Source organism: Ischnura elegans, chromosome 1 (assembly GCF_921293095.1).
Source record: "Ischnura elegans chromosome 1, ioIscEleg1.1, whole genome shotgun sequence".
NCBI classification, from domain to species: Eukaryota; Metazoa; Arthropoda; class Insecta; order Odonata; family Coenagrionidae; genus Ischnura; species Ischnura elegans.
In genome coordinates, this window is record NC_060246.1 from 115192903 (window position 1) to 115217076 (window position 24174).

General features: G+C 36.7%; 2 protein-coding genes across 7 annotated transcripts in view; both read left to right on the forward strand.

Annotated features, from left to right (window-relative positions):
- The window catches only part of LOC124168486 (myc box-dependent-interacting protein 1), a 156084-nt gene extending 141994 nt beyond the window's left edge, over nt 1-14090 (forward strand). Inside the window, exons 7-10 of one of the 6 annotated variants that reach the window (XM_046546791.1) lie at nt 1379-1423; nt 2207-2425; nt 5544-5686; nt 10316-14090. In XM_046546791.1, coding sequence (XP_046402747.1) covers nt 1379-1423; nt 2207-2425; nt 5544-5686; nt 10316-10396 — 488 coding nt within the window. In that variant the 3' untranslated portion in view covers nt 10397-14090. Of the gene's footprint in view, nt 1-1378; nt 1424-1652; nt 1686-2206; nt 2426-5543; nt 5687-10315 lie in introns of all 6 variants that reach the window. The other 5 variants (XM_046546799.1, XM_046546809.1, XM_046546815.1 and 2 more) reach the window with 5 other exon arrangements.
- A 5102-nt stretch (nt 14091-19192) lies between these two features.
- On the forward strand, nt 19193-23889 carry LOC124153485. The gene is made up of 5 exons (XM_046526682.1): nt 19193-19370; nt 19514-19933; nt 20373-20660; nt 21504-21832; nt 23658-23889. Exons 1-5 carry the CDS (start codon nt 19368-19370, stop codon nt 23767-23769), a joined length of 1152 nt encoding a protein of 383 aa, XP_046382638.1. The 5' UTR covers nt 19193-19367; the 3' UTR covers nt 23770-23889.
- The last annotated feature ends 285 nt before the right edge of the window (nt 23890-24174 follow it).

Consider the following 24174-nt stretch of genomic DNA (forward strand, 5'->3'; position numbering starts at 1 on the left):
GCACCGACGGTCGTAACATGCGGCGTTGGTGACTCGGCCAGACTGAGCTCACAACTCCTTCACGAGCAACTCCCCCGGCATCATGTAGAGCTGTTGGCCCTCAGAGCTTGCCTTAGTTGATTCTTAGCAGTTGGCTTGGTTTATTTTCAAAGTACACTCAGGTGGCCCCTACTGCAAGAACTGAAGCTGCCATAGCCTGCACAACACAGAGCACTGCGTAAAATAGTATTAAAACTTGTTTTCACTCCATTTTCTTTTCTTTTCTGTTGAGCATGTACCAAGAATGCTGTGGTATAATACGAGGGGGACCCAATAATAACCGGATGCAATTTTTATAAGAATTCTTAATTTATTTTTTGTATTACACACATTGGCCACCCACCTAGTACTCTCCATTTACCCTGATACATTGGTTCAAACGTTTTTTTCTTCTGCATGAAACACTTGTGGTACTCGTCCTTTCATATGCCTTGCAGCGCTGCCTTCGATTCTCTTTTCACCTCCGGAATGTCACCAAAACGTTTCCCTTTCATCACCCTTTTCATCCAACAAACAGAAATCACAAGGCGTGAGATCTGGTGAGTAGGGTGGCCGGCCCAGGCATTGAATGTCTTTGATCAACATGGAGCCACGTTTAAATTGCGAATACCACTCATGCACTTGAGTTCTTTTTAAGGGGTTTTCTTCATAAACTGTAGACAACATATCAACCATGTGCGACTCACTTTTGCCGGGCAGAGAACAAAATTAAACTATGCACACTTATCGAATATCAGCCATTTCAAAAATAGAAGAGGTCAAAAAACTCTTCGAATTTAAACTCAGAAGGGCTTACTAAAACCGTTCAAAGCCACTCAGAAATGATGAAATATAACCCATCTAGTGAGAGAAGCCTGAACTGTAAGATTGACGCACATTGCGATTTCTGTCCGGTTATTTTTGGGTCCTCCCTCATATTGTCACTTCCTTCAAGTATATCTCTGGTGTATGAAGCCATAAATATCTATACTTTTAATTTTATGGCTGTGATATTTTATTTTTCAATAATTTTGCTTGAAATTGTTAACAATGCTCACCCAAAGAAAATGTCTACTGAGAGGAATATCTCAATTAATTTTCTAATGGATACATGTCAAACACAAGGATGCCTCCATCTTGTTTTTCCCAAGTATTGGTGCTTTATTTAACGTTTTACAACATTTATTATCAGTTGCTGAGCATGTTTGTAATTAATAATTATTTAAAAGTTTTGAATGGAACACTGAAACAGTCTGGTCATCTCTCAGTGGGTACTTTATTAAATTACGTAATGAAAATTCTGATGTGACAGTGTCCTAATTTAATGCTCTCCAACCACTGATATCATATTATTCAACAGATCAGCGGATTTGGAATGGACTAAAGGCACCCATGCACATGAAAGGTTTGCATTAGTCCTAGAAAAGGAGTTAGTATTAATGAGCTGTGAAGTTGATGCATGCACATATGGCTTGCCCATTCCATTTGACCGTGACTGTCAATATCATAAGATTCCATATCTCTCACTGCTCCTCACATGCATATTCTCCTCTCTTTACTTTTTCATATGCACCCCTCTTCATCATCCCTTTGTGGTTGCTCTCCCCTCTCAAAATACCTTTTAAAAATCCCAGGCCAGCTGTACCTCAACATCCCTCCGGCCCCCAGTAAGTAGTCCATTGGTTTCATCTCATCATAACCCACACTTTTGCCATGTTTTCATTCGCACATTAGTGTTTATCATTAGTGCAATGTTTTGGCCCATGTAGTTTGTGTGTGTTGTTACTTAATTGTGTGAAGATGACATTGGTTTGTGATGTATGTACAAGGTAGCTCCCCAATACTTACTGTTAATATAGGTTCTACTATTGTGACGTCTTAGTTTTCATTATATAACATTAAAAGTTAATGTTAATTATCAAGCTTAACTCTAAATATTATAAATTCTGTAACAATTTTGCCTTGTTAATAATAACTCAGACTGTCCAATGACTGTTCTCTCCTCTAGCCCTGTATAACATTTATTCATATTCATCCCCCATATCCTTAAGTCTTTAAAATGATATAATCAAGTAATTTACCATTGCCTGAAACCATTAATGTTACTTTATTCTCACAAAAATTGAGCATGTTTCATGTTAGTGTGTTTTGGTTAACCATAATGTGCTGTGGCTGTCGGTGTTTGCAGCATCCCCGACAAAGATGGAGATGGAGTTGAACAATAAATCAGAGACATCAGCTCCAGAAGAGGATGGGTTGGGTGAAGAGAGCAGAAAGCCCATTGTTAGTGGGAAGGTTGAAGCTGTGGAAAGTTCAAGCATAAACACACCCAATGGTAATGCTAAACCATCATCAGCATCAAACAGTGAACCAAAAATAGCGAAAGACACGTATGAAGTACCTGCTGGTGAGTATTTGTCTTATTCAAGGGGCGTAATAAAAGAGCAAAGCCGCAGCCATCTCTTCCTATTGCATGTGTATTTGGTGTCTTGGATTAAATTTCAGGAGACTCTGATTAATGGCCTAACAAGCAGCATGATTCCCTGCTTAATTTTCATTTTATTTTGCAATAACAGTTTGCCAGCTTTTTTTTACTGGCTGAGTTATTTATCTATTTTTATCGCTCTCTGCTCTATAGATATTTGGGTTGTTGGTTGGATCTGACATCTACTCTTCTTGGGGTAAGCTCTTGCTTTTGGGAATAACTGATGAATTCACCGAGGATCGGTGGACATAAGAATCAGTAGAATAGTCATATAATTGGTTTGCTGGTTTTATTCTGTATATTCTGGATGCTGAGCGAAGTGGGCAGCATAATGCTCTTTCTGTTTTCAATTTTTTTATGCAGCTAAGATGTGCTATGCAAAAAGCATTCTTTCTGTCCTATTCTAATTTTAACTCTTTGTAGATTTTAGTATAATTAAGAAAATATTTTTGTAATTGCATATTTTGAGCTTTTCAATAGAAAATTTTCTGTTTTAAAATTATGGATATATTTTAGCAGGTATGTGGCCTTGATTTATGAGTCTTGTTGCTGTGGTAAATGATGGCTTCTATTTTAAGTGCAGATGATAGCACGTAATGGGCTCTTGTCTAATGTTATTCATTGTGTGTTACCGCGGCTAATAATAGTTCATACTGGTGATATTGACTTATTGAAAGAGTAATTTGGCTAGTAAATTTCAATCAGCTCGATTATGTTATCTGATAGTTACTTATTTGCTTTTCATATGAAATATGTATTTCTCATAATTTCATTCGCATACTGCTCTCTAGGTCTACCGTGTATTATTATCCTTAATTATTGAAATATACATCCAGTCTTATTTAAAAAAATTTTCTCTTAAGTGAAATATTTCCTTGCAATTGCTATAATAGGATAATAATATAATAATGTGGGCTTGCACTATTGGTGTCAGAGTATTGGTGTTTGGAAAGGTGCTATCCGCTCAAGTCCCTCTTTTTCTTTTTTTATGGTTAATACCTCTTGGGCCTCACTCTTTTCATGCTGGGGATTGCTGGATTGAAATAGGGCAATTGAGTGAATAAACCAAATTTAAGAGATGGGAAAAATATGAGTGAGTGAAACTTTAATAGGACTCCTTTAGGAACTGATTGAAGGAAGTAATTAGTCATAAGAAAGTAAGAGTTAGATGTGAAAAATCTAGAACTTTTAAATTAAACATTTTGAAGCTGTTGGTTATCTTTAGGTTTGTTATCGGAGTCTTGACATTGTCTATGCTGTCTTGAAAAAACTGCCTTTTACGACATCTTTCTACTAGGATTACGCCTATAGTAATGAACAATCTCACTCTCATTCATGCCATGGTCTGGATAAATTTACCCCTGTTGGACTCTAGCCTACAACCTCGGAATTGGCAGGTGTTAATTTAGTGACCTTGGTGAGCAATTGGAGCAGTTATTGTTTTGGACTTGTTCCTTTTGGTTTTATCATACCCATGTTGAAACTCTGAAATATGATACTCAATTCAAAGACTCAATTCATTGGCACTGCCACTAAAAAAATCATGAACTTTGTGGGCGTGACCCAACCAATAGAATATTAGATATTAAAATCACTTATATAGGAAAACTGTTGCCATCATTTGACGGGTTTGGTCGTCCAGACCCAAAATCACAAAATTAATTTAAAGACTTCGGCAAATAAAAAGGAAAGGCAAATTGCGGCAAAAAAAAAGCCTTCCCCATTCAGCTATTCTCTTGGAAGTTAAGAAATAGAAAATGCAAAAGTTTCCACCCACTTGTTATGAGTTGGTAATGTCATTAGAGTTGTAGTTCATTTACTTGCTCCGGGAGGACCTCTCAGCAAGGAAAAGAATTGTTCATGGGAGTGTAAACAATAAAGAACCACATGGGAGCCATACACAAGGCTGAGGAGTAGATGAGAAGCAGTTACCTACTTGGCATGAGTTTGTGACATTAACAACTTATCTGGGAAAGGGCTGAGAGTGGTGATTTTTTTATTGCAAATAGCTCAAGAAGTAGACAAGCCCATTATTTGTCCTGAGAGAGGGTAAAATACCTGTGATTAAAGTACCTGAATATAAAACAACTGAAATTCAATGTGAAGTGAAGATTATGGTGTATTTATCAGCAGTAATTTACTTTTTATGGTAGTTTGGAGGGAATGAGAATTTTTGCCACCTTCAGAAGTAAATTCTATCTTCTTACACAAGGGAAATCTTCATCATAGAATCTGTCCATCTTTCTTGAAGACAATAATCCTGTTCACTTATGTTTTCAAGTGCGTGCTAAAACTAGCTTGAACAGGAAGGTGTAACATAATTTAGAAAAATGAATTTAAATAAATTAATTGTTGACTACTTTAATAAACTACTTCATAACTCATTCAAAACTTCAGGTTTTCCCAAATTAACCATTTTCTGGAAAAGAGGCTATGCTCCATTGAAAAGGGGAGAGGATATTATTTTAATTAAGAGAAGTAGATGTTGAAAGATGCAGGAATTCTGTCCCATTTGAAGTGAGCTTCTTTGAACATTGTACATTTCTGGTCTTGTTATTTGGTAGTCATTTTTTCATTGTTATTGCGAAGTCTAAAATTAATTTCAATAATTGACTAAATATGTGTATCAACATTTTGGTGTTCACATTTAGTTGAATCTGCAGTGACACATTAGACTTAATTCTCTCCATATTTTTGGTATTTAAACTGGTTCTATAAAAAGATAGGTTCAGTTTAGCGATCCCATGTTTTTTTAGAGCCTGAATTAAGTGATGAAAAGTAATATTGTGGCATTGTGGTTTTGATTTCTCTGTTATCCTCTTCAATAAGTTTTTGTGTGAAGTTTTGAGAAAATCTATGAAGAATTACATTATGAAAGAGATTCATGGTAAAATGATGTAGAATCACTGTTAAATGAACTTAATTCTTGTATCCATGTTGCCCCTGGGTAAAACAACAAAAATTTAGGTGATAGGAAAAATGATTGATGATTATGTGTATACTTTTTAATATAAACTAATTCTAATTTTTATCATTTTAGGTGCCACTACTGACAATCTGCCTCCTGGTGTTCTCTACAGAGTGAAAGCAACTTATAAATACACAAGGGAAGATGTTGATGAACTTTCATTTGAAGTAGGAGAAATAATTCGAGTAGTGGAATATGATGACCTGGAAGAGCAGGTTAGTTTGTTCTCTTACCGGAGTTATTGTATTTATTATGTGTCCAGAAGTAAATTTTAGATGCTTTGTGTATGATTCACTCAATATATATTTATTTCATGATTTATGATGCTGGAACAGATTGTGCTAATAAGTCCACTATTAATTATTATTATGTAAGTAGATTTATGAGCATAGCCATGTAAGGATTCAGGAAGTGAAACAAATGCTGTTCTTGAAAAGGATTTTTTAAAATGCATTCTAACCTGAGTGTGCTGGAAAGAGCCAGATAATGATTATCAGAGTACACCTTGCACAATCCTTCCAGTATAAATCCTGGCTTTTTTGCAGATCATTAACACTTTTGGTGGGAAGGTTACACCTTCCTAGAGTGATGACGGCTAAGGTGTCTCACTTTTTCACAAGCTTTTGACCCAATGCATCACAAAAAACTTGTATGCAAATCAAAGTCATGCAGGTTAAACAAAACAGTTGTAAACTGGATATTCTATTAAAAAGTGTTTGTTGACGTAATTAGCTATGCATGCATTTCTTGATTAAAGCTTTTGCTGCTCATGATAATTAAAGAGACATTCGGGTATGCCACAGGCTATAATGGATTTTGCCCCAGCATTTTGTGACCGACTGCAGGTCACTTCTTCAAGGGAATGGTCAATAGAATTAGCTCTGATGTAGTTAAAGCAACAACAGGTGTCCCTCAAGGAAGCATAATTAGCCCCCTTTTGTTTATTAAATACATGAATGACTTATGCTCGTGAATTAGAAGTAAAATACATTTATTTTCTGATGATGCTGTCATCTATCGCAAAATTAGTTTAACTTTGAAAATTCATAATTGGATTTAAAAAATGTTAATAAGTGGGGCCAAGAGTGGGCATTCAAACTTAATCTGAGCAAATGCATGGTGGTAAATGTCATGTGGAGGTCATCCAACTATCCACATGAATATATTCTGTGGATTGTGTTAAAATGAAGGCGACAGATAAAGTGGAGGTTTTGAAGCTTGGTGAACTTCAGCATCTCATTTTCTTGTAAGCAAAGTAGGATTAGCATGAATTCAGCGACCCACTCCTAGAAAATTTTGCGCAAGCATACCACTGCCCCCTTCAATTACTGAGAGGAAGGAGGTTTGCTCAACTTTGGCTCAGTTCACCCCACCATAAGAATCACTGGTCAAAGCATCTATCTATGGGCTATTAACCTTTTTGACTACTAGGATAGAAGGCTCTCACTCAATGTACTGATTAGTTGTTCTTGGTAGCAGGGGTGTGGTTCAGCTGTATTGCCAATTCATAGTCAAGTCGAAACTTTGAAAATTTTTGGCTTCCAGGTGGTAAGATTTTTCTATCAGAGACTACCAATATTAATGAGGAATTCGAGAGAAATTAATCAGTCACGCATTCAAAACATTTACTTGGTACTCTAAGTAGCATTAATTTATGGGTGCACACCAATAATTTAATATTTTTTTCAAGTTTTGAAATAAGTTTGTAATGCCAGTGGCGTTATAGAGAACTGCTCATTTTCGAACCTGTTCTTCTCAGTGAACAGTTCGTTTTGGCAGCTCGGCTTTTAAACTATCTCTATAGGCAAATTTTGAGTTGGCCTCCTATTTTCATATCTTAAAATTTATGCATTTGTTCATTGAATTCATTAAGCCTTATTATGTTTGGGTCGCCTCTTGATTTTGCTGTGGGGTGTCTGAAGGCTTCATTCAGAATTTTAACCCAGAACCCTCTTATCTGCAGCCAAGGTATCAAATGTGAAGCCATGGTTGCCAGTTATCACCCATCTCTTACCCATTTGTTTCACTCAGTGCCTAGTTAAAATATACGATAGAGAGTTCATGCGGCAGGGAAATATTTAAGTTTTTCAATTTCTGACCTTTGGTTGATGCTTTTCTGCTATTATGCAAAATATTTTCTATAACATGAAGAGATGGGTCGATATCATGGTCAATGGGGAACTTGCATGGGTCATAGGTTGCTCTAAAAACTATTTTGAATAAGTAAAATGGATATATTAGCTCGCAAAAATACCTTAAGTTTCTCCATTCAACATCAAAAGAAATTTAAAAAATTGCATTTAAAATCGAGAAAAATTTCTCTGAGCCGACCACTGCGCGAAGACACCCGAGCATTGCCGAGCCCAGGCATGACGTCATAGGTGGCTAAACAACAGTAGGGAGTTGGGAAATACGCTGAGCGCATGTTGTAAAATTTGTTTTGAGGGAGTATTTAGCCGCTCATCTTCGCTTTATTTTGTTCTGTTATTCTTGGGCAAGTTTTCCTATTCCTAATGTGCCACGATTATTACTTGGGATATTAATAATGCAACATCGGGATGATGAGGTAAAAGCGTTTCACTTCATATGTTTTAGTTATCTGATAAATGGGTGATAACATTGCCGCTCGTTGGAATAGTACACCTGAAATTCATCTACATAATACCCCGCAAGCCGCCTAAAAGGCATTTGGCATGGGGTGTTAGGATGCCAGCCTTTTTTTTTAGGACACCAAAAATTGATGCCACGAACCTCATGGAATTTGTTAAGACAGATTATTTCTATACGTCGGCGGCAAATCGAGATGTAAAAGAAACTTGTAATACTGGAGGATAACGATCGTAAGCTGTGCTGTTGACATTAGAGTAAGCTGTGTTGTTGAATTAGGCAACGCCGAATTAGCAGAGAAGGTAGTCCTATCCGTCCTACGGTACGAATTCACAGCAAAACAGTCTGCACACAATCCACATGTGAGATCGCGAATCGGTTCCGCTGCCTACACACACACAAGCTACAACCTATTTCAATAATGTAGGTAAATCCATAAACAATATACTAACATATACATACCTTAAAAATATAGTGGGAAATAGGCAAATACTCTTATCAAAAACTGGAAGTCACTCACATTCTTATATTCATCACATACAACTTACAATAACAGAGCTCATTATGATGAAAACAACTATCTATTCACTGATTTGAAGCCTTAAATTAGCCCACACAAGTGACACAGGTGACTTTTCTCACTACTATTCGTTGAAATAATGGAATAACAAACTTCACACACAGTTTTTATTTCAATAGCTTGATCGTGAAATGTCATATCTACTGTGAACAACGGAGGTTAACACGCCACTGACAATTTTTACACTACTGTTAGATATTTATCGATAGCGTAATAGCATTTTACATACATACATAGTAATAGCGTTTTACAATTCGATCACGATGGAACCCTGATAACTCTTGGCCAATATTTTACAACCACTGGCACTGTGATTATTAGCAGTAGCAGAACAGGAGATGTCACGCAGAAAATAACACTATTTTGGTACAAAAATGTTCCTAGATGTCTCCAATCAGCGAGCAAAAGTTGCATTGACTGGAATTCACCTCATAATACAAGCACAGACAATCCTAAACAACAAATTCTCCGGTATCTACGAATAAACGGATGAAGTTATTGTATATAAAAGCTAAGCGGACATTAGTAAACATCAAAATCGTTCTAATTATATATTTAAATGAATGATATGCCGTTGATAACATCAACTTACAATTAACGTATCTCCCTTCCAACGGCCATGTCTCAGACTCCTACAACGATGTTATTTAGGTATTATAAAATTTTTGGTTTAACTACTCCAGTTTTATATTTTATGCCCTTACTCAGATATTAATGTTATAAATAATACAAAATATGTGGGGTCCCGAGCCTCTATCGTCGGATATTTATCTTTAAATAGAAAATAATCAACACGTCTAACAAACGAAGTTCTCACAACTGCTGGCAACTATTACTAACAATCACAACAATAGCTTTGTGTGATGTTTAGGCACCTTTGACGTCATCGAGGCTTCGTCAGCTGTGGCTTGGGGGGGTGAGGGAGTTTTTCCCGTGCTTTAAAATTCGTTATATTTATCATTGAATATCTCACAAAGGAAAACTCAGATATACATGTGGTTTTCTTTGTTGTATTCAGAAAATAATTTTCTGTCCGCCTGTGAAATAAACAAAAATTCATGCAAGTTCCCCATTGTATTATATTCTCAATTATCTGTGTTTTTCAATGACAATGGGGAGCAGCCATTTATTGTAATAGATCTGTGACCAACTTTTGGTCTCTGGTTGAGGAAATAACCTCAGTTTTTTCTACCACATCAACTATTTTTGCTGCGAGACACCCTTTTTTTGTCTCAAATACATACAATGTTTGACTGCAGTGCCGCAGGTGTAACTAGACATGTATGCATCTGTTGCTGGTCTCCTACTATGTCATTCACCCTGCTCCAGTTGGAGAGGGGTTATATCAGCCAATAGGAGAACAATAGTGCTCCCTAAGATATATACTCGATCCAGCAGAAAGTGGTCACGTCCACATAAGGTGCAGAGAAAAAACTTTTTGCAGTGGAGGGAAATTATCTGCAGTTCTGAAATCAGCATGCTCATTTAACTCTGAAACAGCTCAAAAATCTAACTCAACGGATATTGTGTCACAAAATGTTCTCCAATTTTATGCAGGTTGCACCTTATTTGCATGAATAATAGGGAGTTGACTGTAGTTGGACACCTGTATATGCTCAGTGCATTGTGTAATTTCTTGTTTATTCAATCTTTCCAGGAGGAAGGATGGCTGATGGGCATCAAAGAGAGCAATGGAGAGAAGGGAATGTTCCCTGCCAATTTCACACGTCCAATCTGAGGAGGGGGGGGGAGTGGTGCAAGAGAGGGTGGGAGGGGGTGGGGAACGGTGGGGCGGGAATCATCAGGGGAGAGGAGAGGATTGGGGGGATGAGGAGGAACACCCGAGTTGATTGCTGACAAACGTCTGGGCAAGAGGCTCGGCGGTTCCGCTGCTGTGACCGGGTGAGGGCGTTCAGATTCAAGTGAGAGGGGCCCTGGGCAGTGAGAGACTTAGTGGGAGAGTGGGGAAGAGGAGCAAGTGGTCTCACAAAACTCGTGTTTCTTACTTTCTCGAGTACAATATGTGTCGCACTCTTCTCTCATGGTCCAGGAAGTGGTTAGGTTTTCCTGTTCCATAGTTTTGAAGGAGGTACTAACATGCCGCATCAATTCTGGAAGATATTCTTAGATCTTCACTGTGGAGGCGAGTGTTCACGGGATTTGGTAGTTGTACTGTGGGAAGTTAGAGCTCTGATTTATGCTGTGGAGTATGTGATCATTTCTCTACGTGGTATTTGCATGTTTCTCTCCTCATCTGAGGCCCTCTGCTCAAAAGGAATCACTTTGCCTGTGTCTGGTATCCGTTTTTACTATCAACGGCATGGCAGAAGATGGTCATCATTCCCTCTCCCTCGCAGAAAGAATCCCGCTCCACATCTGCTCACCTGCCTAATCATGATTCCACTTCCCACTTGCCATTTCCTCAAAAATTTGTCAATTTTTCAACTCGCAAAGCCTCACAAGTGCCTGTAAAATAATGATATATATATATATTGAAATACACAAATGCACAGGTAAGCCTGTTTGACATCAAGATAATAACGTATGTGTATAAATGAAAAATTCATTGGTCATGGGCAGTGGTATTTCAAAATTTGCTCATTTTGTCTTTGAGCAAGCCTATATTTTCCGTCCCCACCACCTTCCCTCAAGTGGCATTTGTTGTGTCATTAGTTGATTCAGAGGGTCTGGCAGAGGGAGTGTCAAATTTTTTAAACGTGCTAATGAATTGTGTAAAATATTCAAAATATTTCATAAGTAGTAGATATTTCTACTAATTTATTTACAATCTCAATCACTGAGACTGATATTTTATAACATCTTATTGAATCTAAAAATACTCATAATTGTATCAAAGTGAATGCCTTTTAAAACAGCATGTAGTGTTTCAGGATTGCTACAGACAGCGCAGGTATATACAAAGTCATTGAGTTTTGGTGAGCCTCTGGTTATCCACTGTTCTCTTTGCTATATGGATTGTTTATTCTTTTTGTATTAGATATTCCACCAGTTTGAGGCAAATATGTTGATTTGTTTGTTGTTATTATATTTCATAGCCTTTACTCGTTCCCTTTCCCAACTTACAATGCCATTTAAATATTTGTTTAAATATTTGACTTTTGTGGAGTTATGTATGTGTGTGAAACATCCCCACTTTTAAAATTTTGCTCTTAATACATATTTGGCATAGTGTTGGAAATATACTTGTACAGTTTTCTGTACTTATTGTCATTTAATTTATACTTCCTCTACCTATTACCTCTTACTTATTTGAATCATATCAGCTTTTCATCCATTTCCCTATTCACCACATTCGTTTTTCATCCTGACCTTTCTTGTGCAGTGCACAGAACATTTCAGAGTGATTGATAAATCTGGGGTTGTTCACAGTGGTACTTTTTTTCAGTTTAACTGTCTTGCGTATAGGATAGAAATTTCCTCGCCTTATGAAGTATCATAAATGTGTGTGATATTATGTGATGGAAAATCCCAGATATTCTCTTTTGCTATCCTCTGATGGTCTAATGTATGTACTGTCATTCATAATCAGGTACATTTTTAGTTGAGTTCTTTTGCAAGGTGCTTTTTGGAAGTGCTGGTTTTAATATCCTAGTCATAAGATGAGAGAGTAGCTATTGCTGAAATCAATCGAGGGAATCTCCTGCATTCTTTGAAGCTTCTACATAGTTCCCCTTCAAACAATCCTTATCCTGAGAAAAAGTTTTCATAAGAAATGTTTTAATCCTAAAAAAAAGTTTTAATACTTTTCTATGGTACCTGGACTCTAAAAATATTTTGTTCAGATTAAAATGTTATTTTGTTTTAGCTTCAACGTATTAAGGATTAGAATCCATTAATAATGCCATTATAATCATATGAACATTTCATTTTATTGAAATTTAATTTTTTCAGTTTAATATCAATTCTATCTCATATAATTATATTCTCATTTAAGCCTAGATTCAAATCTAGCAAACAACATCAAAGAAATACAGAGTTGAACAATTAATTGCATTTTGTGTTCTATTTCTGGAACAGCAGATTAAGTATTTGGGTGTAAGTACTTCATCATAAGAAAAACTACCTAGGTGCATAGGTTATCTAATGCATCAGAAATGTACATTCATATTGTTGAAATGCTATAAATTTTTACCTCCTTGGTGGCGTTGCAAGTGTTTCAGTGTTCAGTACATGGAAGCCTATCAAATGGTGAAAGCAAATGATTTTATTTCAGTTTTAAATATGAGCTCTGCAATAAGATATTCACTTATTAATTTAAAGGTATTTGGAACCCAATAGGCCCAATTTATTTCATTTTATAGAGGTTTTACTCTATTAGTGTCCTATTAGATGAATCAATCATCATGTGTATTTATTTTTTGTCTTAGCTATTAACATCTGGAGGAGGAGTTAGCAAGTTTCTAAAACCAACATTTTTTACAGCTCCAAGCCTCCAAAAAAGAGGTTATTTTAACCCAAAGAGCTGGGTTTTTACATGTAAATAAAAAATGCTTAACTTCTCCTAAAACAATAATTTTTGTTGTAGTTGTCAAGCTACTAAATGATTAAAAATTTCCATGGTTTGGGAATGATAGAATTTTAACCATATGGTATCGACAGATATAATCTGATAATAAGTCTTCCCCTTAAGTAGAGCAGTAAAGTACTCCAAGGCAGTATGCACCATTCTTTGAGATACAATTATTGAACTATCTAAGGTTGCATATTTGTATTTAAATGCTCTGTGACAGTTTGAATTGGCAACCTCGTGTTTACCTAACCCCTAATGAAATTCAGGAATATTACTATCTGATCCATCTGAGCAGGCTTTATAGACTGAGACTTCATGATGCCAAGTTCACGTTTTTGTGGAATCTTGAAGTATGACATTGTCTTAATAATTTTTATCATGTGAGTTGATACTAAAATGTGCCTATTTGCTGATTCTCAGGCATCTATTTTTTTTCTTAGTCTTATTCATAGAGTTAACCCTAACAACTTTAACCTGTGAAGTGCAATCCTCGGGACAATTTACTGCTCTGACCAATCAGAAAATTTATATGAAATCATGTAAAATATGTCAATATAGTATATATGCATATAAATATATTTTTAAGGAACTCAGTTGATTTCTTTCTTATTTTTAGAAGGAATGATAAATTGTCAATGTTCTTATTGCTCTCACCCTTAATTTGGGCTTCAGTCTGAAAGTATGATGAATATCATACATGAAAAAATGTGCTGAAGAAAAGTTATATTTTCATGTGTGCCTGAGAGTGTGTTTGTGTCCCCTGCCATCCGTTACACATCCAATCACACACTCAATCAACAACATCTCATATGTGAGAGATGAATGTAATTACGTAGAGTTAAAAAACGTAGCACTATTGTGTATGGAAGTTGATTTGTAATAAAGAGGGATTTCAATTTTATAAGATTTCTCTTATAATCATTTCAATGTTTACAGGATGAACATGATGTGAATAGTTAAATGAAACTCCTTATTTCTCTCCAGTCTAAGGTACCATTTATTTTGGGGTGCTTTTTCTTCATTCATGGTGTCTTGTACAACAAGCATGCACATTTTCTGCATTTAGGGGAAACTCAGGAACCATATTTATGAAATGGGTTTATTTAAATTAATTTTACATCTGCCAAATTTATAAATTACTCAAAACTTTCACATCACATGACTCCTGCAATTATTTACTGATTTACAGTAATGTACACATCAACTTTTTGTATCTGATGACATGTATTCCTCTGCTGAATTACCTTTGCGAATTTGATATGTAGACTGATTTTTAATATCTGAGTCATTCTTAATAAGTAGGCAAGGTTTTTGCAGTGCTATTTTCTTTTTATTTTTAGATCACCCATTAGAAAATGTGGAATAAAATAAGAGGAAAACGCTATGTTCTAACTTCAAAAATATCAATGTCCCAGTATTAAGGTTAAGGATAAAAACAAGTCAAATGCATTTTGTTTGCTGTGTGAATAAGGAGACTGGACAATTATTTTATTCCAGAATTTTAATTTGGTGAAGTCTTGAAATAGATTAATTCATCCTTTGTGTATTGAAAAGACTTTCTACCATTTTTTTACTCTCTCAAGAGTGAGAACCTACTCTTATGCCTAGAATGTTGCGGCTATCTTCGTATACAAAATTACAAATATTGTTGTGAATGTATGCCTTCCCCATTCTCGTATTTCTTTAAAAGGATTTTGTAAGCATGAATCATATGTCTTCTGTATCAAATACAAGGAAAGTAGGGAGGGAACTTGATTTGTTTCTTGGAGCAGAGAAACAAGAATTTTCCTCGCAAGCACCCCTCAAGCTGTGGTTTGTCTACCTGTTCTTCTGCCTCACCCAAAGTTTTAATTTTGCCTTACTTGTCTTCAAATCTTCACACCTCTCATTTATTGTCAAATAGGGCAATTTCATTTCAAGTATACGTATAATTGTTGTTTCAAGATCCCTCTTATGTTGAAAATTGACAATTACTATGTCTATTCAAAATTTTATGCTGTTTAGGCAAAGTTAAATCACACTTGACACTTCAGTCTCCCATTGAAAAGGATTTTACTAAAATTCACAAATAATACTTGAAGAACTTAACAATCTATGCTTCCAAATTCTTTTTGTTGGAGCAAAACAAAGGGCCCCAGAGCGTTGTCATAGACTGGAAATGTTCCACGTTTCTGAGTTGTGTAGGCTACTGCCCCAACAAAGTTTTAGAGTACCTGCTGTGTCATTGGGGGTTTATTGAAATGGTAGATGAGCCATGAAAAACGTATGGCATGACGTATATGTGAATAGAAGGGAATCATTGGGCTATAAGGTCGTTAACTGAAACCTGAATTCAATATGTTAACCATGAATACTAGCTATGAATGGGAAAATAGTTGTTCGGACAAAAAAATTGGTTGTACATTCAGCAACTCGTTTAAAATTTAAACGGATAATTGCTCTAAGTGACGCCCGCTCGAAGACGTGGTGGAATAGTTATGGATGCGAAGCAATGAGAATTCTCCATAGAGTTCGCAGCGATTGAGTCGCCTCAGTAATACCTCAGATAGATGGAAATATAACAACTTAGGTCGACAGTCATTTTTCGGTTTAATGCCGCGTTGACTTTAATGGAAGACAGTTTCGGGCGCATTCCAGCTCCAGTCTTCGAGTCGTAATGAACCCGAAGACGGGAGCTGGAATTGCCCAAAATTGTCTTCCATTAAAATGAGTCAACGCGGCAATAACCCGAAAAACAATTATCTATTTCATAACCGCGAAAGCGTCCCGGGTACAACTGAGATCTTTCACCGGAGGCGCCTACATTTTTCGGGAAGCGATCGAAATTCGTATTCTTTAAAGCGACAACAATTGTTATAAGAGACGAAAATGTATCTCTTAGTTTTCAATTTATTTATATTATTTTAAATTTCTAATTGAAATGAAATATATTTTAACGGCTCGCTACTTCAGTGGTGCATGATGTGTCGGAACTTACCGCGATTTCCCTGTTTTTCCCAGAATATGGTCAAGTTTTATGGAAGGTTGAAATAATCCGTAAAACCTAATTCTACTAACTGCTTCAATTTTGTGGATTTTGAATTTTTTGTGGTCTCAACTCAGGGAAACATTTTTGCTTTGCAACTGCTTTGGAACCCTTTTGAAACTGCTTTGGAACACCAAAATCTGTATTGGAACTGCTGTGAAACTCATTTTCACTCATTTGTACCAAAAATTAGAAATATGAAGACGTTTGTAACTCATTTGTGATCCCCTTTGGAACTCCTTTGTACAGAGTGTGTTCGTTTGGAACCGCTTTATACTCATTTGGAACTACTTTTGAACGATTCGGTAGGATTTCCAGACGTCATCATTCGCATTGTAACTGCTGTGTACGGAGAAAATTCATTTGAAACTCCATTTGAACGAGATGACAGGATTTCCGGGCGTCATCATTCGTATTGTAACTGTTGTGTACTGAGAAGATTCATGTATAACGGCTTTCCATACGTTTGTAATTCTTTGTGAACAAATCCATGCGATTTATATACGTCATCATTTGTTTTGGAACTGTCTTCTACGCGCCAACATACCATGGCCAGGTTCAGTCTGATACGTTTGGTCGAGAAAACGAAAATTCTTTAATATATGCAATAAAAATGCATAAGTGGTTTAAGAAATAATCGCAAGTCAGTTAATAGAAACGGAACTCCCAAATAATCACTCAAATTAGTTTAAAAATTATTCTATTTTCCTTGTGGCTTAAATAGTATTTTTGGGTCCGATTTGAAATGCGACAAGATTATCTTCACTACGTACCGAGAATTTTGGTCGCGTATAATAAAGGTATTCAATAACAAATTCATAGCGCTCGCGTTTTTTTGCGTTTCCAAGTATATTATTATCGTAAAAATTCAATTTCTATACTTTCAAAGTATACTTCGCAATTATAAATATTGCGAATTTTACGGCATTTTTGCAACCGTTTCTTTCATTGCTTTCGTTCTTTGATATTACCGGAAAAGTAGTATTTTGCATAGATTAATATACATAAAATCATAGAGTAAGTATATAATATACTTACTCTATGATAAAACATACCGATGTATTGTCTTCGCGATCCCTAGGAAATGGTTTATGTCCATATTTGGATCCGTATTTTAGGGCTGAATTTTTTCGCCATGAATCCCTCCTTCGAAAATATATTTCTATGTCGAGGTTGACAAGTTCGATTACCCGGAAAGGCCTTTTTTCGCATTTCCCATTGCATTTTCAGATATTTAACATGACGGTTTTCAAGAAAAAAAATCCAGAAACGAAGGCATTTCACTCAAAAATGGACACTGAATGATCCACATCAACCACGTAAGATCGGAATTAAGCTCTCGATAAGGACTTTCTTGACCACCAAATTGACTTACCCCTCACTCCGCAATAAGAAAACAAGAATCTTGTGTTTAGCTTGTCGAGCTTGAAGGTCTTTCGTTTATGACTAATGCTTTTCAAAGCAATGGAACTATTGCGAAATGGCGGCACTGCCGCACTTCAATTCGTAATATTCATCTTGCCTAAATATCCGAAACAGACTAAAATAAACTTCAAGAAAATTGAGTACGCCATCTTGAACTGTTACAAAGCAGGTGGCATGGTGTACAAATGAGTTCCAAATGGGAGTCCAACTGGTACAAATCAGTTCCAAAACGGATGAACGAGTGGTACAAACGAGTTCCAAATTTAAATTCAAATGAGTCCCATAGCAGTTTCCAATGGAAATCCAAGGCAGTTCAAAATATGTTACAAATGAGTTGATGACATGGTAGGATGCTATGACGTCATGAACTGCTGTGTACCGTGTTTCAATTCCACAGTAGTTCAAAAGCACATACAAATCAGTGGTACAAAGCAGATAAATGACAGTTCCAAATGACTTACACAGCAGAAATTTTTCCCTGAGAAATTAAAAGAGGATTGAATAATAATCATTTAATTCCTGTCCAATTTCCCAGGGCCATCTTTATTTCGGTTTCAAACAGGAGGTCCTCTTGTACTTCTAGCGAATTCGTTACGTGAATATTTCGGAGTAAATAAACATGCATTTTTTAAAGAAATTTTACTTTTAGAACTTGGCGTCAACAAAAAGTAAACGGAAGCCATTAAATGCTAAAATATGGATGCTATCATGACATTAACGAAGTAATCTTATGGTAATTGATGACTGCGATAATTGTCTTACATTTTTCCATGACAAATTGATTGATGAATCAAAATAATATTACCTATCTACTGACATGGCTATAGGAGTGGCGGGTTAAGGGGGCTATAGCCCTTTGAGTTGAAACACATACTAAATAAATAAAATCGAAATTTTTGGAGGTTGCTACTTTGTACTAAAGTATTTTGTTATATTTTCCTATATATATGCCTACTTAAATGAATTGAAATACAAATTAGCTCTAAACTGAGGGCCTACTTTACTCGCTTTTGGTAGGTATGTTACCATCCAGCGGCAGATCCAAAGAGGGGCTATGGCCCTTTCCCCTGGGTATCCAATTTACACTAGATAGAATGGTAATTTTTTTCGAACCCCCATTACAGCTTGGAGGTTGTCCCCTTCTTAGACCCCCTCCTTGTCCCTATCCTAGATCCACCAATGATGGCTAGACTATGGTCATAAGGAAATATTTAAATTTTCTTTCTCGTAATTCTTTTCCGTAGACAAACTAAAAAATAATTTTCGTTGCTCTTTCGCCTTCTGAAAAAATTAAAACTTTATTTAAGATTGGGTAAACAATAAATTATTTTCATTTCTTAATTAATCTTAGCAGCAATTAGCCCTGTTTCAGATTTAATCCTACGAACTGAACCCTATAGTTGAGGGTAAGAGAATTCACAGCTCATTGCGAGAGTACAGCTTAAACAAAGTAGTTTAAACTGTGGCAAGAGCTCGTTTATTTACGTTTTATGTTTATTTACCGCTCGACTTTTGTTTCCTTATTGTGTAAACAATTGTCATTATGACCGCGGTCGTAATAATTATTACCGATCCGCGAGCATACATATTGCATTTTCTTTTTTATTTCTATTGTTCACTGTAATTTTGAATTATATCTTTTAAGCAACGTCTAGTCATTCTATATGTTGATGTGAAATTCTAAATGCAGTTACAAAGCTCTTATTAGTTTTAAATTGACAAGTTTAAATGGTGAGTTAATTTTATTGAAAGTTTTACCACGCATTATTTTCATGAAATCACCCTGAAATTTATCTTTCTAAGCATGATGAGTTTTTCGGAGTTGTGTCGTCCATGGTGTCGTCTTATCCTGGATTGTCACAATGCTATTTCAGAAGCAAACATGCTGTTGTTGTCGCTGCTGTAAATGCAGTCAGCGATGGTCAGAGCCTTCGATCAAACCATTGAGAAGTCAGAATGAAGACGAGAGAATTGCGGGAGAAGAGCTTGACGATGGAATAGAGAGACAAACGTGTGCGACCGAATCACGATCCATGATCGATTCTCGTAAGAAGGGCGCAACAGCCGCCGAAGCGCGTTCTCCATCATCCCATGTCTCTTCCGTGAAGTCTGGCTTAGCGAGACGTACGTCAACCAAGTTACAGCACTTCAGTGACAGTGATGAGGATGGGAATGAAAGTTTTGATCGGAATGCCTCCTCAAAGAACATTCGACGTGCACATCATGTTAAAGGGCATAAAATAAAGAAACACAAAGACCCTAAGCGCGTCGATGAGAAGACAATGAGGGAGATGGTGAGCTAAGGGTACGATTATATCATGAATTTTCTTCTTTTTATCTCAAATCATAACCTCAAAGACCTTTATTGTCCTTTTTTAATGAAAACACACTGGGAAGTAGTTATTTGAACATTTTCTATCGCTTGAAATTCAGTTCCTTGCCTCTATTCCTGTCATGCGCATTCATATGATTACGCAGTGACTATAGTAGTATATATATAGTAGCAGACAGAATTTTGCGTGAACTTTCCAATGGCAATGCAACACGTTTTACTTAAGATTTTTCATCAAATATGATCAGAGATATTGTTTTGCAAATGCCTCACTTCGGGAGGATCAAAGCATTTTAATGGAGAAAACTGTAGTTTTCGAGTATATCTTAATATAACTCGAAGGGCCATTGATTATTATAATAAGTGAAAAATTTATTATTTAACCTTTCCGTACCATGCAGTTGCAACTGAGAGTTTCAAGTGAAATGCTTAACGAATCGTCAACATGGCAGCGCCAAGAAAGACTGCAAAGGCGCCTGGAGAGAATTGGAGCGCTAATAACCGCCACCATGGTGTATAGTGATGCTCTGGATCTTGCATTACGTGCAGGAGTTCGTGTTCAACGCCTCTTGCAAGTTGATTCTCGATCCACGAATGAGAGGAAGCAAATGTCGCATGAGGAATTTGGTAATGCAAGGAGGCCGCTGGAAGTTGAGGAGATGCACGAAAAATTGATCAAAATAATCGAAGTAAGATTGTAATATCTCTTTTGTTTTCTCCATGGTGCTAATCCAGGCATTTTTCCTTGACGAAAAACCTTGTAGTTAATATATTTTTCATATTTTTCTGTTAGTATATTGCTTGTTCGCAATTTCTATGCGTTGAGAAAAGATAACAACTTTCGTTGCTCTTTTGCCTTAATTAAGGAAAATTTTGAACATTATTAAAGATTGGATATATCTTCTATTATTTTCATTTCTTAATCAATTTTAACAGCGAATTTTTCTATTCAAAATTTATATCCTCCACATTCAGTTCATATATTTCTTCTTGGCTTCGAAAGTGATCACGGGTATCTATCAAGGCCGTTGCCAGTTTTTTGAGAGGGGTCTCCTATTTTGAGGGTTCACTAAAAACACTCCCAAAAATTTCGGGGAAGATTTTAATTTACTGAGGCCCTCCACCCACTGTAGACGGCTTTGATCACTGTATGTTAATCTTGCTCCAACTTTCAAGCAAAATTGTACAGGTTGATGTCACCATGATTTACATTTGAACTACCAATTTATGAAATCACATCAGTTAGCGAGTGAAATCTCACGCTATCCATCATGTTACCCAAGTTGGTCAGGGTTTGTGGAAATTAGTCTCCTCCCAAGCTTAATCCGGTCGAGTGTTTCGACGAGGTCTTGCGGATCTCGGGATTCGCGCTCGAAATCCAATCTCTTTGCAGAGTCTTGCAACGCAATGTGAGATCCGCTGGTTGATGTTTTATAGATATTTTCGACATATCTTGATTTTTTCTGATTTACTATATGCCCAATAGCCTCCGTCAACTAAAAATCATTTAACCCCCGCTCCCCCTCTAACAGTACCAAACTGATTGTGAGACTACGGATGCTGATATCACCCATGAGAAAAACTCAAGTGCCTCAAAATGCCGACAAAAAGTGTATTCCTCGCGGGAGATCGATGCAGCCCTAGAACTCCCTCCGGCTCTGGTACAGGTGATGTCTATTCACCGATCTAGAAGGAAAGACTTCCTCCTGGCTTCGAACAGGCTCGAGGCCCTGCTGGTGGATACTAGACGCCTAACGCTGGCCCAGCTCCAAAGTCTGGAACGACAGTACAGTGACGTGACATGCGGGCTCAATAGAAGCGGGGAACTGCTGGAGGAGCACTTGCCAGGTGCCCTCACGAGGTAAACTCCCCAGGGCAATGCTAATAGCTTGATCAGTGGCGCGGCGAGGGGAGGTTTTGAGGGATAAAACCCCCCAGAGCTTGCGATGGTGGTTGGCGTAACATGGTGAAACTCCTTCATGATGCACAAAGGTTAAGAAAACACTATGATACGCTGTATCGAAACCGGTCGCAATATATTTTATTTTGTGAAACAGCTAAGTGTTTTCTTAACCTTTGTGCACCCCCAGAGCTTAAAAAAATTTAAGTTCAATCTATTTTACTTATTAAGATTGATATTACTAATATAATAGCGTAAGGATTAATAAAATATCCCTCAGAAAGCCGTAAAACTCACCATTTTGAACCATTTATCTTATAATTCCGCAATTTACTGATCTCGCACCTACCTCTTATCCTGGTGGGTATACCATACCCACACACACCCCGGTATTAGTTGCACCTAAACTTCCTCCAGCCTTAATTCCTGGCTTCGCCCCTGAGCTTGATAACACCTGCCTGTATCTACTTTACACTATTTACTCCAGAATTGGAAAGACTAGATCCTCTTTTGGTGAATAGGTATATTGTTCTTATTTCAGTCCGTTGTGACCGGTACGGTTATCTGCACCATCTCTTGCGTGAACGATTGCATGAGGGAAAATTTACCATGTGGAACGAGAAATTTTTGAATGGTTATGCGAATGTCTGAATGACTGAACACCCAGTAGAAATAGTTCAAATACCACCCAGACTTCATTCGTTGATGAAAAAAACTTGCACCATGAATGAATTTCGTCTGGATTACAACTGGGTATTTTTTCCAGTTGCCTGTGCCTGCTTTGTTTCAGATCATCCTCCGTAATACAAGTAGCGACGGCGATAGTAGTCAATAATTCATAGTGGTGGGTTGATAAGGTACAAATAAATGAAAGCTAATAATAAAACGTTATTGTACTTTTCCACACGATTTAATTATGTATTAATTAAATCGTGTGGAAAAGTACAAAAACGTTTTATTATTAATAATGGATTTTCACAAAGTAAAGCCAGAAACAATCGAGTTTATTTTTAAATGAAAGCTATCCCAAAATCTTTCCCAAAGAACGATGGGGGTCATCCATTAAAATATCGCCTCCCGATCATGAGAGGTTCCTGTGAAGAATTCATGTTCTAAGAATTCATGTGTGGTACGTCATGACGCGTCATTAAAAAACTTTGCCTGCTGAAGAGTGCTTATAAAGAAATGACTCTATAAGACATGGCCTAAATTATTATGTTTTAAATTCAATCATAAAGTGATAAACCAACAGATTCATGATGACACTGTGTTATGGTTAAATTAAAATGCGTACAGCAAAAAGTTATAGCACTATAAATACTACCTACGGGAGAATTTAGGGAAAAATATGTGCCAAGTATTACAAACACTCTTAAAAATCCTGTCAGATTATTATTTAATGAATGTTGGTAAAATAAAATTGAAAAAAACTAAGTATAATCGTCACGTAAATATAGAAGTCGCGATTTTTTATTAAGGCCGTTTTACACGGGGCACGGAAGTGCACAGGTTAGAGCTGCATGTATTTCTAAAATGGCGTGGAATTGCGCGAATGCATGAACTAAATTAGAACAGGGGTTATTTTGCCGTCTCGCATCCACGCATTCTCGCATGTGTTCTAGCAATTCACCGCTTTACGCGACGCAATTTTGATTGCGCCTTCGCACGTACGTCAGATTGCGCAATTCCATGTACCGTGTAAAACGGCCTTTAGATCTATCCTTACAAGTCACTTGCATCCATTGACATTTGAATACATAACTTACATAGTTTTTTTTATTTTCAGGAGAGTATCGACGTTGTCTGCTGTTATAGAAGGGATAGGGAATCAATTGGTGGAATTTTCTGATGAATTGAAGAAAATGCTTATTATATTCAGCGACGCAAGCAAAGGGTGATCACTATCAACTCAAATTTAGGGTTCTGACTTAAGAATATTATGTATGAAAACCACTTAAGAATTATCTCAATGACTTTCGCAGTCTTTCTTAATAAAATGGATGTTATAAACCCCCGTTTTATTTGCTTAAAAGTTTGTCAATGGAAAACGTATATTTAAAAAAACCCTCGTAATCTTAGCATGTAGTTATCATTTCTCTCGCTGTGACCTCACAGCGCTGCCGCTCATTGGAATGGCTTCAGTTTCCCCGGCTTCCACAGGAGTACAGTTTGTGGAGTTGAAAACGTAGAAAATAGGTGGCAGAGTGGTTCAATATCTCGGAAGATATGTAAGAGGTGTGAGAACAAAGGTATTGGCTCCAATTTATGAAGTACCTTTCTCCGGTGGTAGTATCTTTTCAATT